Source organism: Emydura macquarii, unplaced genomic scaffold (genome assembly GCF_026122565.2).
Source record: "Emydura macquarii macquarii isolate MOO-44397 ecotype Brisbane River unplaced genomic scaffold, CSIRO-AGI_Emac_v2 contig_18, whole genome shotgun sequence".
In the NCBI taxonomy this organism is placed as follows: domain Eukaryota; kingdom Metazoa; phylum Chordata; order Testudines; family Chelidae; genus Emydura; species Emydura macquarii.
Genome location: NW_027130155.1, coordinates 6,056,588 through 6,076,382, shown reverse-complemented (window position 1 = coordinate 6,076,382; position 19,795 = coordinate 6,056,588). Strand labels below are relative to the sequence as shown.

Below are 19,795 nucleotides of genomic sequence, written 5' to 3'. Positions count from 1 at the left end.
GTGAGTCTTGCATAGCACAGCAACAGAGTGAGTTGGCAAAAGGAAATTTTTTGTCACATGTTGCTAGTGCTTGAAGAACAGGAGCTATATTATTAGGATGCTTGATTGCAAAAAAACAGATGAGACTGTAGCAACAGTAGGTTTTCATTTTGTGGTATCAGCAGTAATGATATTTTCACTCACCCTCAAGGAATCTCCCACTTGTGGATATAGTATTTCTTTCTGAATGCACACTTGAGTCAGGAGGACAATTTGAGATGTGTGGGTATGTTGCAACATGTACAGTGTATAGGATCTTTTGTGATGGCTTCATCGATGAACCTTGATCCATTATTTGGAAATGTTTTCATTGCTTACCCTTAACCCTTTCTTGTTGCTCTGATGCTTCCAACATAAATATATATGCTAATCTGCCTTCAAAAGGATTCAAGAAACTTCTGCTGTGGTTCTGAAATGACGGTATGAACCTTAAAAGAATGCTCTGCTCTAAGAGGGCCATGTGCTCCTTCCCATTACATAGCACAAAAGGACGTGCAACTAGTTACCTAAAAGACTGGGAATTCCCTGTGTGAGTAAGCAGTGTCTCAGTGCCATGCTCTGAGCAAGAAATACAATGTATCCTAATCAGACAAAGGCATGGGAAATTGACAGATTGACTGCCCACATAAAAACAGAAGCATGGTCAGATGCAAGGTGGGGAGAGGGCAGAGCCAGAAGAACTATCACCCTAAGCACCTGTTCCAAACCTGTGTCGTTGATACTAGAAAAAAGCAACATAAGTAAAAGTTACTGTTGAACAGGTCAGCATCAATCCGGTTCACAAAACTTCACAGCCTCATCAGAGGGATCACCAGCAAGAAGACATTAGCAGGTAATCAATGGTAGCAAAGTAAGGGAGCATGCTGTACTAATGGTACTGGAGGAAAACCAAAGCCTGGTAGAAACACAGTAGATGTATGGCCCAGGGTTCCCACATTCTGTATTTGGCATTTCTCAGGCTACAGTTAATTTACAGGACATGCTGCTGCTTGTTCCAAGAAGCCATCCCACCATTAGGATGATGCGGTGTTACTTATGTCTTTCTGAAGCTGTCAGCTTTTTGAGTACTCCCACTTCTGTTTGTTCCCAAAGGAAGGGACTATGTTGCCCTTGCAGTATATAGTTATTGTGGGAGTGGGGATAGTCATATTTTACCTCTTTACTGAATTTAAGATGGATTTTATATCATGTAAAACATATTTTCCTTCCAAAGTAAAAAATCATTGGTGCAATGAGAAAATTTAATGAATACCCTAATTTTAAAACTTATGACCATTTAAATAGCAAAAATAATGCTGTATGATGCAGTTGGAGCTTTGATTCAGTCATATCTTAATCATATGACCCAGCGATTGATAAAAATGTGCTAGGGTTATTAAAATTTGTGAGATTCTAATTCAGTCTTTCCTGGAAATGGCCTCTTATTGTGCAGCACATCACAGGTCAGAATAAACGTGAGTCAGCCTTTCAAATACAAGTATGGAAAAACACATGCTCTGTGGCCCAATCCAGCAGAAAATGTCCGCAGCCTTCTGAGCAATAGAAGCTCTGGAAGGCCATGAATGCCAGCACAACCACACCCTAGTCTGTCAGGGGAAAAGCTCAACCCACAGTGGTAGCCGCAATGAAAAACAATCTCTGGCTCCATGGCATGGACTTGTGGAGTTATACAAGGGAGAGGATGTCATATAAATAAACTCCTGGTAGCTCTGAATCGTTCAAGTCTCAGAGCTGCACAGCCTGTGGAAATTAGAGCAGCCCGAGTCATGACAAAAGCAGTATGTTTTTAAACCACAAGAGCTATACGATGCTACCTGTAACATTCTGCCTTGTCAGCCATCCTAGGTTTAACATGCTGTGGACCTACTGCCCTATAACTCTAACTGGTCTGCAGACATTGCTAAGTACATTCTTTCATACTCCTCTAGGCTAACTCCATTTTGTTGGTGTTAAATATTCAGATTCTTCAATGTAGAAAGTTAGGCCAGCTTCAGCTGTAATTTACACCAGTCCTAAACCATTGTAACTTCATTGACTTCAATGAAGTTACCTAGTTTTACACCAGTGTGAGGAAAGTATCAGGCACTTATAGTACAACTATGATTGTGAGCTAAGTGCCAGCCTCAGTCTTCAGTTTTTACCACAATTCTCAATATGTGCTTCTTTAGGCTGATAGGTCCATCAGAGTTTAAAAGCATGGCATGCAACCATACATCGTTTATGAGATTGATCTTCTTTGCAAACAACAGTGGAATGAAGTAAAAAATGGCGATAGATATGGCAGCAGGATTAATAGAGATTAAAACTGATTTCTCCTAACACTTTTTCTGATAATCTTTTAATTTGTACAGTTTAACACAGTGTTAAATTTGATCATCTCATCAGTTGTTTGCATGCAACTCATATCTATCTATTTATATGGCCCTAATCACCATGATATGTGAGCAGCACAAGTATTTAAGAGAAATAATAACAATTGCAAAAACTTGAACTTTTCCTTCATCACCTGTCTGAGAAAACTTGAACAGTTGATTTTTTTTCTGCCTGTGAATGAATTTGGGAGGTAGAGGTTGATGTGTGTGATGAGCTATTGAGGGGAAGCTAAAATCCATGAAATAGGTTTTGCAGTTGGTTCAGAACATTGTGACGTGTGAGGTCATCCTTTTCTTTCATGGGAATTAATTTCTGGCCCCCGAGAATGTTCTTTCTCTGGCACTCAAGCCTCTTCCCTTCTGACTTCAGTGGGAGCTACATGTGCACGGCTGGCAGAATGACCATGCCCCTTGGGTTTAAAAAAGAGCCAGGAAAGGAACATGGCAAACAAATAGAAATATTACTACTAGAACCTCTGCTAAGAGTAAAGTAATATGAATTAATAATAAGGACAATACTTTGTAGTTCTTGTGCTTCTTGCAGTCTTTGGCAAAAATGACGAAAATTCTTGTATACAATCAATTCTATGTATATTGATCAGAAAAAGACACATAAAATACAAATTGTTCTGATGAGCCTCCTCCATGCCCTTGGATGAGTCAGCTAATGGCAAAGGCGGCATTTATCCTGGTATAAACAGTGGGCTAATTATGAGATGATGTTTAAAATGGCATAATTAGATTTCTTTCATGCTCAGTTAGAATCCTTTGCACTCTCTTACACCTACTTACGTGTATTTTACTCATATGTAAGAAGTGTATGTTAAAACAGCCCTCACCCTACTATACCTGCTTACAACATTTTACAGGTCCTGAGCATGTTAAATGCACTGGCTTAGATCCCATTACACATGGGTAAATTAACTGTAAGTACGTCTAATGCAGCCATAAGCCAAGCCATAATGGACCATTGTGATCATCTAGTCTCATAACACTGCATAAAACTTCCCAAAATAATTCCTACAGCAGATCTTTTAGAAAAACAATCAATTTTGGTTTACAAATTGTGATGGAGAATCCACCATGACCCTTGGCCAGGCAAGGGTTGTTTTTAAAGAAAAGAAAAAAAAAGCTAAATGGACTTGGGTTAATCGAAGACTTCTGTATCAGCAGTGCTCAGATTGAGATCTCCGGGGAGCCCAACAAAAAAAGAGCAACCATCCAGTATGTGTACAGCATCCTCCAGAGCACCACCGCTGCACAGTGGGCTGTCTTAGGCCTGGTTGGTCTAAGTGCAGCAAACCATGCCAAACCAGAACTCGTTAAGCTGACTCCAGAGGTGGCATGGGAGCCCACAGCCAGGTAGCCATTAATCTAGCCTGCCAATGATGTAGGAGTTCCTGATAGATTGTTCTGTTTCTTGTCACATGATCTCTTTTTGTGGCCATTTCATGCCATAAGACAGCTATTCCATGGAGAATGTTTGAAACAGGAAACTGAATGTTACTTTCCATGTTGCGCAGGCATCTGAATCACTGTTTTATTGATTCATAAGGTCCCTTCTATAAACAAACCAGTTCTTTTGTTCTTCAAGCCATTATATTTATTTTAGTCATCAGTTCTTGGATATCCATATGTTGTCAATAAAAAACAAGTTTTCAGTGGGTATCTGCAGTTTCCAGCTATATACATAAGTATGTTAATTTGTCTTAATTAAGGCAACAATAGGCATATTCAAAACATATGATTACCAGTTAGCCAGCTAGAATTCCAGACTGAATGCTCAGTTCTTGTCTGGCTCTTAATAGCTCATGGACAGTTCTGTGTGGAAAAATCAGGAGATTATTACTAGAATTTGTTCCATCAGGGGAATAGTTGGCTCAATGGGTTAGTGCACTAAGCTTTCACTTGCAGAGGTTCAAATCTCAAGCTGGACAGATTTTGATAGCCTTACTCATGCTGAAGTAGCCTTACTCACTCCTCAAGCAGGCCCACTGAAGTTAACTTCAGTAAAGGGATCAGAATCTGGCCTGAAGTCAAATGTAAAAATGGGTTTTGTTGTTTCATCCTTTAACCATACAAGAAAAACTCTGATCTTGTTTCCATTGAAATGAAGGAGTTTTGTCACCTACCTCACTGGAGGAAGAATCATGCCACCACTATGGTTAAAGATTAAAAATTTACAATTATGATGTATAATGTTTATTTACTACTTGTATTACTTGTAGAACCCAGAAACCCCACCCTTTGCTTAGGAGAAGCAAAGGCTGGAATAGCAGAGCTGTATGTCAGTAATGAGTCAGATTAGGGAAGTTTACACAGAGTTTGCCACACCTTCTCACACCCTTGCTAATTGTCTCTCGCTTGTATAAGCATTACATTTAGCCACAAAGATTTCTAGCATCGCAACTTTTGGCTTAAATACACACTGCCAAACTTATTATATGTGAAACATGACCTATTTTCTTTTTTTTTTTTTTTAAATGAATGCTATTCTTTATATACACTAGTGTAGGAGAGTAAAGAGTTAAAAGCTGGACAAGTGGTCAGGCCTAAATTACAGAGAACGGGGTCAAGGCAAGAGCAAACCTTGTTTCTGTTAATTGGTATGAATTTTAGTTAGTCTGTTATCTGTCTTCTTCTCCTCCCTTCCTGGCCATCTGCGCAGGGGATGAGTCTATCGTCATTCCTGTGCAAGACCTTTTGGTGGGAAGAAAGCATTATCTTCCTTCTCCCCCTGGCATGCCTTTACTTCAAAGAATGTTAGTGTAAAATTTATAGGTTTTAAGGTGATGTGCCTGACCTCTGTATGGTAATCCTGTAAACAACAAACAGGGGCAGGTATAATCATATTCATTATGTAGTTGTTAATATTAATTTTATAGGTGTCAATGTAACCAAATAAGGGTCTATGGGGCGTTGCTGAAAATGTATACATTTACACACTGTTATGGATAAAAGAATTGTAAAGTAACCACCTCGCAGCATCGAGGTGGAACGAGCAGGCAATAAAGGGTTCCGTCTCCCCAGTCCAGCCCCAAGACAACCTGTTTGGTTATTTCTAACAACTAGGTCAGATCCTCCAGTATGGGCAAGCTACCTTGTACTAATCTGATGGTGAAAACAGCCCTAAAGACAGATGCTGCCACTTGAAGATCCTCTGCCTAAGGAAGTCTTTGGGTTGTGCAAAGACATGGTTCGTGGTTTTTATGCTACCTGCCCTTCTGGATTTTGATGCAGGGGACTTGGCAGTTGAAGGAGCTGGGTCCCTTTGCAGTCAGTAGCAGCCAGTGTAAATTAGAGCAACCCTGAGGCACAAAACTACTGTGAGAAGAAAACTTGTTTAAAGTTTGAATGAAAAATAGTTCAGTGGTATCCTTTTGGGAAAAGTCACCTCTTTATGAACACATCTCAGAATCTAAGATGTCACCTTGGAGACTTGACTAGAATGGAATCCTCCACTTTCTACCAGTGCTGAGCATTGGTGTGAAAGTCAAGGGGAATGATTACATGACATATATAGGGTCTAAGTGTGAAGGAAAAGGTCTGAAGTTCACACATGTATTAAAGGCCCCAAGGTCTGTTTTAACTGAGGCACTTGTCAGAAGGCCATTCATTGCTCACTTTGGTTTGTTCCACCACATTTTGTACAGGGCCTAAACCCTATCTGTAGGCTGTACAGCCTGTTGTGTGCTAGGTTTCCTGGAGTGAGAATTTAAAACACTAAGGACCAAATTCTTCACTCTGTTACACCCAGGGAACCCCACTGGCTTCATTAGTGATTTCATGGATGTAGTTGTGGGAACAGAGCAGATCTAAAGACCATTGAAGTCAAAGGGAGTCTTTCCATTTACTTCAATGGACTATGGATCTGGCCCACAATTTGGCCCCAAGACTCAATATTTAACTAACGCAACCAGCAGCTTTACTGGGGTCTGCATAGAAAGTCCCAGATATCATGTGTGAACATGAACTGGGTGTGGTGTAAAACCAGTGACGGATTATTTGCGTGCTGGCCTTACTATGATTGGTCCAAAGTCCTGCTAAGGGGTATGGAGGGGACAAATTACATAACTCTCTTTTCATATCGGGAAAGGTTCCCAAAATACACAGTCATAGCAGCTTCAGAATTACAGCTATGCCTAACTGATCATTAGTGGCTGCTCCATGCAGGCACCAAGGCTGTGATCCTCCAATTTGTGCGGATACACATGCACACCTGCACCTTTATGGAGCCCATAAAAAGTCAACAAGGCTCTTCGTGAGCTCACCAGTCTACCTGCCACAATTCTGCTTCCAGGATCAGGGTCTAATGCCTAGTTCTATTTAAAAAGGGCTCGATGTTACTGTCCTCCCTCAGATAAAATTCTAACTGATTTTAAATGTTTTGCCTGAATAAATAGTGTGGTGTCGGACTCAAAGAAATCCTCTATTAAGATAGCAAAGAAAATCAAAAACACAAAAAAGTAAACAATTCAGTGCAACTTTTCTAAATACCCCACCCCCATTACTCCAAAGAATCATTTAAGCTCCAAAGAATCATTTAAGTATTTACAGTTTTGATTTTCCACTAATTCTTAGGATATTTCAAAATAAGAAATGCTTATTAGCTTGACCATCCTAAGCCATTTACTGAGCGATTCCTGACTGCAGCTGGCTACAGCCATCACAAACTGCTTAATTATATGTTTCCTTTTCAATGATAGCTAAAAATTATTTTCCAGTGAGAGCATGGACAGTATGTTGCAAAAATGACCATGTAGAACTGAATGAGATGTTTTCCAATAATCGGACTCCAAATAACTGACTGTCTAGTCCTTGCTGGTAGATCATTAACAGAGGTTATTGGTCGTCATGGTAAAATCAGAGGTTGTTCTGAATGTAATCTCATGTATGGGGGTTCAGAAATTTGACATCATGGCAGCGAGAGCTTATAAATAACTGGAGCACTGGGTTACTGACAGACAGCAACATCTCTGAAGGAAACCATTCTATACCCTGAATTCCCCAAGGGCAAAACAGAATTGGATTTTGTAAATTACACTGAGAAGCTCCTGTTTAAAACACTGCTGAGAATCTGGGAAGAGATTTTCATTTTTCTTTAGTTTAGTTTGTAAATTTCATTTAGAAAGCATGTGCTCCGGAGGTTGTGCCAAGTGCCTGGGAATCGTCCTCATTCCTCTGGCTGTGCTATGTACCCTAGCTAACATTTTGCTGTTTTTCCCTGGAGGAAAAGTCGCCAACAATAATGAAAACATCACAGATGAAGTTTGGTACTTTGGAGGGATCTTGGGATCCGGTGTATTGGTGAGTAGGCAAATCCTGAAACTCTCACTTTTATTTTCTAAAGTAAAGGGTGGGTTTTACTGTAATTCCTCTGCACTTCAAATACAGTACAACCACCATTGCCAGTGACTCTTGATTGTGCACTTTGTTTAATAAATAAATAGGCAATTTAAAATTTTGTTGATTCTGTAATTAAAAATTCAATTTAGTGATAAGAAAAATAGGATGCTTTAAAACAAAAGGTTAACTCAGAATTGTCCAACCTCATCAAACTGCATTTTTTATTGTTGGTAGATGATCTTTCCTGCCTTGGTATTTTTGGGCCTTAAGAATAACGATTGTTGTGGATGCTGTGGTAATGAAAGCTGTGGAAAGAGGTTTGCGGTAAGTGGAAAAGAAGGATGTGGCAAAAAAAAAAAAAAAAAGCCAAATGGTTACAAAGATATTTATATCGTGTCTATCCATATATATTTATGATGTTCTAGAACGTGAACATGTAGTCCATGTGTTTGCTGTCCATAGCATAAGGTGCAAAAATCTTGGTATCCCTTTGTGCTCTAAGGCAAGGATTAATGATGTGCCATGTTGTACCAGGATCCCTTGATACTGCCAAGACCACTTTTATCATGCTGCCGTGTTGGCATGCCAAAGCAATACAGCTGTAGCCCTGACACGGCTTGTTAAAAGAGGGTACCAATAAAACAAATTTCCTAAAGACCCACATTTTGCTTTTCTCAGATGACAGGACAGTTTTTTGTTTTTTGTTTCTTTTTTGACAGATGTCTTTAGCTCCATAACAGTCACAGTACAGTTTTACCGCTATCCATGGACCCTACACAATATGCAATGTCGATCTTCTGAAAAATATTACAGCCATTTCCACAAAGTTATTATTTCTTCCTTTTAGCAAATCCACGTCATACCATAAGAAAGCCCCCTCCACCCAACAGTTTCAAGCAAAGTGTTGAAAAGGGTGGCAGTGTGGAGCTTATGACAGCAAAATAATAGGTTAAAGTAACAGTGTGTTGAAAGCAGTGTCATTGTAGCACGTTTGTCCCAGGATATTAGAGAGACAAGGTAGATGAGGTAATATCTTTTATTGGACCAACTTCTGTTGGTGAGAGAGACAAGCTTTCGAGCTACACACAGCTCTTCTTCAGGTCTCAAAGAAAAAAAGCATAAGAAGTGCTCTGTGTAAACTCAAAGGCTTGTCTCTCTCACCAACAGAAGTCGGTCCAATAAAAGATATTACTTTACCCACCTTGTTTCAGTGTGTTGAAAGGCAGGTGACAGGAAGCAGGTAGGGCATAACAGTGGTTGCTTCCAAATAAGATACAGCATCCACTGTGCACCTCAAAGTGAAGTTTAAAAACCATTATATGGCAGGACAACAGAAGCACTTTGCAGGATTGCATTTTGTTTTAGTTTTCCAAACTTTTAAGTGTTAGGACTCTTAAGAGGGGAAAAATATTTGTATTTCAAATGGAGGCAAGTCCAAACAACCCCTTCCTCTGCACAAAGCCTGAAAATCCCTGCCCCACCACATTTTTGGGAGCCGAGATGCAGAGTCTAATTCCAATTTTCTCTATAATGGGCTAAATTTAAAATATGGATCTCAACACCCTTAAGACATTGAGAAATTTTGGCTCTGGAGCCAAATGTGTAACTGAACTTTTTGGTTTAGGCTTGTTTCTAATTCCAGATGCCACTTCCTCCATCTTACTCAGTGGAGTGGTGGGGCAGCTAGCATAGGAAATGGCGTAGCTGCCTCAATCAGCATTATGCCAGTGGAGAATACCTCTACATAGGGATGGTGGCCTTAGTGGACTGGAGAATTTGGGCCAGAATCTTTGTGGAAGAATGCACTTCTCATACTCAGTAGACTAGAATGAGCCAGATTCTGATCTCAATGGCATGGTGTAAATCCAGAATAACTCCACCAAAGTAAAAAAGTTACTCCAGATTTACAGTAACGTAACTGACATCAGAATCTAGATACTCTACAGCTACTGTCTTTGTAAATGATGTGAGTTCTGTTCCATATAGGTTCTTGTACAGTGCTCATCACTGTAGTATCTGAATGCCTTCCACGAGCACATTAAGCAATGTGACTACATATCTCTCACGTGTTGTTTGTTCTCTCATCCTCTCCCCAGGGCCCTGATCCTGCATCAAGAACCACTAGCATAATCCTCCATGGCTATGTAAAGTCCTGTTGATTTAACTAGGGCTCTGCATAGGTGCAGAGCGCTGCAATAGTAGAGGCTTAGGGCCCAAGTCAAACTTTTCCTCTTTATGCCTAAATTAAATAATTAACTAAGACTGGTGGGAGCCTTAGAAGAGTTGGGACTTCAATTTTGGCCATGATCTCATCTGACAAAGCCGTCTGTGCCCCTGAACACCAGACAGGGTTTGTACTGATTGAGGGAAAAGTGCCATCTACTGAATCGCCTTTACCACTTCCTGTAGTAGCAAGGTGTTCCTTTGAGGTCTCCCGTGCAAACTCTACTCCAGCCAGAATTTGTTTTAAGCTTGTAAGTGCCAATGGGAATTGCAGTAAAGTGGAATGCCTGCAGACATGCAATATACATTAGATTCTAGTTACATCATGCATTTAGCTTTGTTCAGGAGTTAGGGTTGAAACTGCACTACACATTCACTTAAGCAGGATACATTTAATTGCTTGTAAGAGGTCAAAAATAACTTTATCTTCTTCTATCTTTATCAGATGTTTACTTCTATAATATTTGCGGCAGTTGGCGTTTTGGGAGCCGGATACTGCTTTATTGTGTCAGCAGTTGCGCTAAATAAAGGCCCTAAATGTAACACAGGCACCCTTTGGAAGTATCCGTTTGATAATGGGTAAGATACTGCACTGCATCATGCATGGGCTAGCAAGAAAATATGTGATATATCCACTCATTGAAGCGGTACTGCTACAAGGAAGCTTGTGGTGTCATTTCTAGCTTTAATTCCATTGTGTACATATGGAAATCATACACAATCACATTACTAGCACTGCAGTGGGGCTGCCCGTTGGCTAACGCACATTTGTGTTTCTGTGCACTGTTATATGGCTACACAATATTCTAGAATTAGAATACCATCTCCAGCTGAAACTGGAGGTTTCAAAAAGCTGTAATTAAGATAAATTTACGACTTGTCAGTTTACGCCTTAGATTTTTAAAGCAGTATATGGGATTAGACTATAGCCATATAATTAAGAGTATCTGTAGTGGGAATCTCATATCTGAAACTGACGCTATTAATATTTAAGAGTTAGTCTTTATGTAATTTTATTTTGGTTATGGAAATTGGAGGGAGCTGTCTATTCTCCACACTGGAACTTCTTTGGTATCATACATATGTATCACATGTTCATATCCCTGGATTCCATGGCAGGAATTTAAATCAACAAAGTTCAAACTGGAAATAAGATGCATATTTTTAACAGTGAGGGCTGTTAACTATTGGAACAGATCACCCAATGATGTGCTAAATTCTCTATTACTTGGAGTTTTTTTAAACCAAAGCTGGCGGTCTTTCTAAATAATATGTTGTAGTTCAGCTGCAAAGTGTTGGTCAAGGTACAGGAATCACTGGATGAAATCTAGGGCTTGTGTTATGCAGGAGGTCAAACTATATGATCATAAGTCCTTTCTGAACTTAATACTATTACTCTATGAATTAACAGAGCTTTAAGAGTATCCAGAGGAAATATTTTTTTAAAAAACCCAAAACCTGGTTTTGAAATAACCTTCACATTTGGAATTGGCAAAAGCCCATAAAATGAAAATGAGATCTGCCATTCCATACTTATCGCATTCTGTTGTGCCTCAGGACAAGCTTTTAGAACAGCAAGAGATGTGTTTGTGTTGCTCTGTTATCTAGGTATGAGATGAAATACAGATAACTTGGCAGCATTTGATGGTTTGTTAGAAATGTTAATTCCCTTTTATCTAGCATATTGTAGTAGAATGTCCTCTGTTTTGTTTTTATAACAATATAAAAAATAACAATTAAGAAAAATATTTAGGTCTGAAAATTTACCATTGTTTCCATGTTTGTAACTCCCATTGAAGATAATTTAACATTTTGTAGCACTAAAGCCAATGAGAATTGCATCCTCTAATCCAAGGTCAGAATTTGTTGTGTAAAGCATTAAAATCTATCTAATCTATCTCTGAGATGAAATCAGAGCAACGGCTATGCACTAGGGATGAATGTAGCTCCCCATGTTCGAAATGCAACCATATAATACATGTATACATATTAGATGTATTGAATTTACCACTAGATGTCAGGGTTGCTCTATACAACTACATAACAAACTGTTTAGTAAGGAAAAAATTTGACTTTCAAAAAAAGGATACAAGTTTGGGCAACCACTGATCAAGCATATCTTTGACACTATCTTATCAGATAGGCCTTCTCATCTTCTTCCTTGCTTTAATCCCATCAGCTGGGGTCCACCCTACAAATCCTCTCCCTCCAAAGTGCTCTGTTCAATGTCATATCCTCTAGCATACCACAGGCTAACATGTCTTCCTTTATGACATCCTACCACTTCTTGAGTCAACCTCTCTGTCCTTTTTCTTCAGTCTTCTGTTGGACCCCCTTACCCACATTGTTGTCAGGACTGAGCTTTACATGACCCAAACCATCTGAGCCTGCACCCCCTCATTTTTTCATTTAAGGGTGTTACTTTGACTTTGTCTCTAACATACACGTTCCTCATGCGTTTTTTTTTTCCTTGCGTACGCCACTCATCCATCTCAACATTTGCATTTCTGTGAAACAGATAATTTATTTTTTCTTTGTTGCCCAACACTAAGTGTCATACATTAAAACTGGGAGGACCACCATTTTGTAGACTTTCCCTTTGAATCTTACTGGTATTTTCTTGTCCTCTCTTCATTTCAACCAGACATTTGTTATCCTAGCTCTAATTTCATCCTCCATTTTCCTGGATTCTGGAACCCAGACACTTGAAACTTTACATTTTCAGTATTGTCTGCCCCGCTAGTTTCAAGGACAACTCTTCAGCGCTCACATTACTGAAATTATATGCCATATACTCTGTTTTTCCTCTGCTTATTTTGAGCTCTTGTCTCTCCAATGTATCTCTCCATTTATCAAGTTTCTTTTCTAAAGCATGTTTCTCCTCACTGCATAGAACAATATCAACTGTGAATAGCATGCACCAAGGTGTCTCCATTTGTGGGTTTGTTGTGAGGGTATCCAGGATGAGGATAAACAAGAGAGGCCTCACTGCAGATCCCTGATGTACTCTCACCTTTATTGGTAGTTCGTCCATTTCATCACAAAGTTTTGACTATTAATGTTGTATCTACATACCTGGCTTGAACAAGCTGCACATAAAGTTTTGGTACATCTTATTTGACAGTTCCTTCCTGACAAAATACAATGAAGTAGATAACTGCATTTAGAATATATTTATTCTAACTTTAACTGCTCTTTGTTCATGTTGTAGTCAGATAGATGATAATGTTAATAAGTGCAATTATTTGAACTCAAAACTCTTTTATTATTCCACAAGCAGAAATTTAAACTACCATTAATAGTGATGTGAAAATTATTTTAGAGTAAAGTGGATCCAGTGACTCACTTTTCAGATTACAATAACAACAAACTACTTAGTGACACTAGCACTGCATTACAGATTGATTTACATCAACTTACATTGTCTCTCTCATATGCTTTTTTCCTTTTTACACAGTAATTATCTAAGCAATACCACCATGTGGGATGAGTGTAAATCACCGACTGACATAGTTCCCTGGAATTTGACCCTCTTCTCCTTGCTGCTGATAATGAGTGGAATTCAAGCAGTGCTTTGTGCCATTCAGGTTGTTAATGGACTCTTTGGAACAATCTGTGGGGACTGCACCTGTTGTGGATGCTGTGGGGTAAGCAAATTTGTGTTTTCCTCATGCGATTACATGCATTGCTACTGGAGGGAAATATTCTTGCCCCATGTAATAACAGTTAATTGCAAAACTCCTAAGTATGTCACAGAGAAAGGATTCCAATGTTGTTTTAAGTGACATGCTGTGGAAGATTTAAAAACTACAGCGCCAGATTCTCAGCACTGCTAAGTCCCCTTTGCACTGCTCTGGTGTCTTAAATGGACTTAAAACTGCCCTAAGTGGGCAGCTGTGGATTTCCTGGGCATAAGGGAATCCCTAAATGGCATAAAACTGGTGGAGCCAGCTCTGCCTCACCCTCTACCAGCCCTCATGATGTACAGGGCATGTCAGAGGCATGCTAGGGATTGGAAAGGGGTGAAGCACAACAGTTCCATGGGGAATTTGCAAGCCAGTGCAATTTAGATCAGCCCTGAAGCTGCTCTGTGTTGCACAGGGGACTGAACCAATCCCAACAAAGCCCTGGGATAATTTGTACTGGAATAATTCCAGTTCAAACCGCCAAAGCATTTGCACTTGGTGAAAACATAATTTGAGTCTCTGAAAAGTTATGAATATTGAAACAACACACACATTTACAGAGCCTATATAACAGATTCCCACAAGTCTTGTAAAATAATAATAAAATCCAATAAAAACACATGAATATTAACAAATATAAATTATCTTTATATTTTTATCCTTCTAGGGAAATGGAGCTATTTAAAGAATATGAGGACTGAAGAAATCTCTTCATATAATGAGGAGCAGACGAAGAAGGTGTAGAAAGGGCGTTTCCCCCTATTGCTGTGGACCCCTGACTGCCCTTCTCATGCCATTTAAATCCCACATTCTTGAATGAATTAACTGGCTATTCAGCTAGTCCATTTATATTTATTTTTGTAAAACAGCTTCCATTTGAAAAGAGCCTCTTCAGAGTGGACATTCATCATCTCTTATGAATTAGCTCACTGCTGGGGGACTGATGAATGCTACTAATACAAGTTCAGCTGTAATTTAATTGTATCTGGTTCCTTTTTACACTTATGAAATGAAAATGCCACAAAGCTGTAACTTTCTCTCAAAATCTAGGATAAAGTTTTATTTGTTTGTACATAGAAAAGTGAAGATTTCTGAGCTCCAGTCTGTGTCTTATTAATGATCTTCATTTGAAATCTAATGGGGTTTTCCTTTTTTGTTGACTGTGACTGACACATGGCATTGACCCTGCACAACAGGATAATTGCGCACATAAGTAGAAAGGTAAAAGCGGTGAGAACACTGGGCACTGTGGAATACAACCCTGCAGGAATGGGTGTGTTGTTACTAAGCCTCCAAGTTGCTCCTGACTCATATCAGGAATTAAACCAAAAAGGAAAGTGCATAGCAATTAATGATGATGATGATGATGATTTTGCTTATTCCAACATTGCGTTAGAGTCACCCACTAGCGGTCTTACTCCACACTGCAATCAGAAATGTGACCACAGCACATGTAGACATATAGCTATGGCAGCACAGGCTAGTGTGGGTTTGTACAGCTCCTACTGTCTGGCTTCACTGCTATGGTTATTCAAGCTGGCTAGTTCAAAGCTAGCTCAGGTATGTCTACACCACATTGCTGTCACACTTCTAATTGCACGGTAGACATAGACTATCAACTAATGAAGTCAGCACATGCGGTTGGAGACTCAATATTTACTGTGAAGACTTGTCCTTAGTACCTTTCTTCTACTTGCAAAAGGCAAAACTGATAGCTAGAAGGAGAGTGACAACGACTGCCCACAGAAGTCAGTAGGTCAAATCCTACAGTACTTGTTCAATCAGAACTTCCACTGCAATCAAGAAATCGAGCCATACAGACTTTTCTCAGCCAAAACTCCTATTGTAGGCAATGGGACTTTGATTTAAAGAAGACCTATAGGATTTGGCCAGTAGGCGTTTTGCCTCTGTAGCTGGTCGCTAAATATTTGCAGAAGGAACTATAATACTCTGCATAACCAATCACGTCATGTCACTAAAAGGAAGGGGGTTGTGGGTTTCTCTCCCTAAAGGGTATGGGAGAAGAAAAGATCCTACTGCTACGTCTGAATGAGGAGTACAGCATTCTTCCTCGTAGGCCTGCTCTACACTATAAACTTACATTGGCATAACTATGTTGCTCAGGGGTGTGAAAAATCCACATCCCTGAGAGACGCAGTTACATCAACCTGGCCCCCGGTGTAGACAGCACTATGTCGCTGGGAGAGCTTCTGTCGACATAGCTACCGCCTCTTGGGGAGGTGGCTTAACTTTGCTGCCAGGAGCCACTCCTCTATCAGTGTCATCATGATTTTGAGGGGGGGAGGGAGATTTCTGATGCATGATTGTTTGATCACTTAAGATTGGCAATACTGCACCTGTGACTGATCAGCTACCTCCCAGCTGAGACTGCTCAGACAATTATAAAAGCCTGCGGGTGGCTCTGTTGGGGGGTGAAGAGTTGGTGGATCCATGTTGGCGCCTATGACAGATGCTGGAGCAGGGTGACTCTCAGGCAAGTAGCTCATGGGACCCTGTAGGGAATAGCTATGCCCCTGAAGAAGATCCTTGGACAGGGGAAAAGCCTGAGTTTATATGTGGCGTTTATGTTAAATGATTCCATTGTAACGTGCTATAGCTGAAGCCCTGTGCAAGAAGACCTGAACCAGACTTTAGGTGTGGTGTCTGGGAAATAAGCCAACAGCGCCATTCACTTTCAATGCAATTTAGGCCCATAAGTGACTTTTTGAAAATGCAGATTGTCACTTTGGTACTTCCAAAAACTTTACCCAGCGAGATATTCAATTATGGTTGACTGTGTTTGTGGCCCGGTTTAGGGCTTACTATGGGCCCCTATTCTAACATAGGTTTGAGGAGGTAATGTTTTCAGTCCCTAGGGGGAAATTGGCTTTTGTATCTCTCAGTAGCAACCTGACCAGTTGGTTATAGACTCTGTGAGAGCTCATCTACTGCTGCTCTTCCCTGGGCCGAAGTGATAGTGGACAAAATGAAGGCTAAAGAGTTGTGATGAGAGGAGAAATTGGGGGGAAATGACCTCCCACGAAAAGCTAAGTGGTACGAGATAGTGATTGTAACAGAGACCCAATTTCCAGAGGCAAACCTTACAAATAAGCTGACCATGCTATGAACAAAGTTCTTTATGAGATAAGGTCTTTATTTTAAAGGAACATTGCAATGTTGGACTATTGGTAGTGGTAGAAAAGCACAGTGTTCCAGTGGCTCTTCCCCAGGAATCCAGTGCCTTTCCTACCAACCCCCTAAAAAACATTGCTGATAGAAGTTGCCATTGGCCTTAAAAACACCAAGGGAAGGCAAGAGAACCCACAGCCACCAGGATGAGCAAGTCCCAAATTCCTTCAAAGACCTGTGAAGGAAAGGAGGGGGTTCTGTGGCCTTAGAATGCCCATCAGGACAGTAGCGAGAATGTGCAATATGTTCATAGCTGTTGGTTGATGTTCCTGAGTAGAGTCCCAGCTCACCCAAAGGCAGGTGAAACCTTATTTGTGCGGGTGTCTTCAGCTTTTAGCATCCAGAGGCTTTAGAATCAGTGCTCCACAAGCAGCAGCTCAAGGCATTATGTACACACAAAATCAAGGCTTTCCTGAATTTGTTTGGTGACAACAAGAGGATGGATCCCAAGAAAGGCAAAACTTGCTGGGTATTCAGTAACTTGTAAAAGTCCTTAGAAATTCTGAGAGAAACTATCTAGCCATACAAAAAAATGTACCTAATGTCCCATTGCCATCCATGTAATGCCAGGGCACTGGTAAAAGAGTGGTTGTGGTTTAATTTCTGGGCAGTGAGATTTTTTCCGCTGTTAAAGGAAGCCAGGCATGATGTCGGTCAAAAGTTATGGCCTGATTCTGAGGTGTGGTAAGCATCTGCAACACCCACTGAATAGCCTCAATAGTTGGGAATCAATAATACATTGCTATAGGTCAAATTGCTCCTCACACTATCCAAGAATACGCCTGTGAATTGGGAGACCGATACTGCTTTACTAGGTTCAAGGTTCTGGCTATAATCAATAAAGCCCCAGACTGGCTGGGGTTCAGTTTTCTGAGATTATTTTTCTCCAGCCCTGCTGGGTGGCTAGAGGCCTCTGGGTGGCTCATGGTGCTGTTTTTGCGGCTGAATTCTCCAGTGGAAGGCTCATACCTGTGGAGCTTTTTCCCTCTGGCACTGCCTTGGTGCCTAGCTTTAGCATGTTCCAGGTCACAGGGCTTAATTGAGCTGACTGACCTTTGGATTATTAGGTGAAGGACATGTAGAGTTTATATCATGAGAGTAGTGAGGGGGTTTTTTATATGTATTATCTTGTGCATTTGAGCTTCATTTTAAATGATGAGTCATTCAAGTATTATGGCGATGAGGCCCTTATTAACCTAGCAAGCAAATTTCCACCATGGAACAATTCTGCATGACCTATTAGTTAGATCCAATACTTAAAGCTAAATGAAGCCTTACTGTCCAATGACTATAGCTCAGCCAACTTCACAAACTTGAGGCTCTATAATGCTGTCTGAATTCAGGTCTCATGAAAAGTGAGGGCCTTATAGCCAGATTGGCTTTAATCCTATTATGAGCAAGCAGTTTACAAATCTCCCCAAACTACCCCTGTGAGCTGCAATACACCTACAGTCTAATCCTGAAACTCTTGGTCAAAGACTCCCCATTTTGGAAAACGCGGGGGGTTGGTTGTGAGGTGTAAACATTCACAATAGGAACCACAATGCATCCACCATATTTGTTTCCGTTTGTGATTGAAATGGGGATTTGATCCCAGTGTGATTGGCTAGTGCCGTGACACATTGTGCCCCCCCCCCAGCCATAACACAAGTGCTGTTGGCGATGTGGACAAGTGATCTGAACACAGGCCTGTGAGCCAGGAGCTCCTGACTCTTAATCCAGCTCCTCACACTGGCAAATCATAGGGAAATTTAGGAAGAGAAATTCTATCTATTAATTAGGGATAATGTTCTTTACTCAACTATCTCACAGGGGTATTGTGAGGATTTAGTAACTATGTTGGCAAGGTGCTTTGAAAGTGATAAATAAAAAAAATAATAATTAGACTTTAACATACATATATATTGACCACCAGGGTGAAGGGAAACAGGATTGGAGGGCTCCACACAACAACTTGCTTGTTAGATTGGTTTTCTTAAGTCCCCTAGCCTTGCTGAATCTCAGCCACATCTTTTTCCTAAAGCTCCTGAAACTGCTTCTGTGCCCTTTGTCTGTGGAGAATTCTACTTATGTACTCTGACGCTACACTAGAGGTATGTAAGGGACTTCAAGGACTTACAGGTCTGGTGAGCTATTCACAAGGATGTCAAATAGGGCAGAATCCATTTCCTGTGACTTGCATTAATAAAAAAGAAAGGCCTTAATAATACATTACACAAGCAGTTATAAAATGATGACATCAAAGGTAGCTGGAAACAGTTGCCACATACATCTGCTCCACTCTGCTACTACGGAACGGGATATCATCCTTTACTCCACCACCTGTTGATGTAACTATCTTACATGTATCATTTCATTAAAGCTTAACAGCTGTCCTATGCCTGAGTTCTTGTCCTGGGGTAAGGAATGTTTCCCATCTGTGGTCTGTAAAGTGGTGGGTAACTACATAGTGCAAATGTTTAATGACATTAATAAATAAATCTCTGAGAATTGGACTAATGCATATCCAACATGAAGCCTAAAAATAACTAGGTCATCATGAGCAGAAGCTCCTAAGGTGCCCAACTGTGTGATAATTCTATGATATGAGCTAATATCCAACAGAGACTAGGACAAGAAGCACAAAGGCATTGCCTTTTGTAATCAGAGCTGCATCTGAACTTGGGCCTCAAAGTCATGGGGAATGCATCAATCCTATAGGGCACAGATAAGAAACAAGTAACCCAGGTGTCTTTGGAGTGCCAAGGGAACATAGTATCCATGCTTCTTGATGCCTGGTTCGTTTTCTTATGGTAAATGTCCCAACTGGCAGTCCATTTGATTGTCGTGGTAATGCTCACCTTTCAAAGGAATCACACCCCCTATTTCTAACGTAAATTCAGTAACAATTAGGGACTGATCAGTGAACACAGAGGCAAAGAGCCAAGTAAAATTAAGGCA

At 40.4% G+C, this 19,795-nt stretch overlaps 1 protein-coding gene across 1 annotated transcript; it reads left to right on the top strand.

Annotated features, from left to right (window-relative positions):
- Positions 1–7,356: 7,356 nt before the first annotated feature.
- On the top strand, positions 7,357–14,747 carry TM4SF4 (transmembrane 4 L six family member 4). The gene is made up of 5 exons (XM_067553896.1): positions 7,357–7,718; positions 7,992–8,081; positions 10,426–10,559; positions 13,438–13,627; positions 14,334–14,747. The coding sequence occupies exons 1-5, from the start codon at positions 7,545–7,547 to the stop codon at positions 14,349–14,351; spliced, it is 606 nt and encodes a 201-aa protein (XP_067409997.1). The 5' UTR covers positions 7,357–7,544; the 3' UTR covers positions 14,352–14,747.
- Positions 14,748–19,795: the final 5,048 nt, after the last annotated feature.

Excerpts from the sequence above, each read along its gene's own strand:
- TM4SF4 (XM_067553896.1), top strand. The coding sequence starts at position 7,545 with ATGTGCTCCGGAGGTTGTGCCAAGTGCCTGGGAATCGTCCTCATTCCT. Across the intron at positions 7,719-7,991 it reads TCTTGGGATCCGGTGTATTG|ATGATCTTTCCTGCCTTGGT; the intron begins GTGAGTAGGCAA and ends TATTGTTGGTAG. Across the intron at positions 8,082-10,425 it reads GCTGTGGAAAGAGGTTTGCG|ATGTTTACTTCTATAATATT; the intron begins GTAAGTGGAAAA and ends TATCTTTATCAG.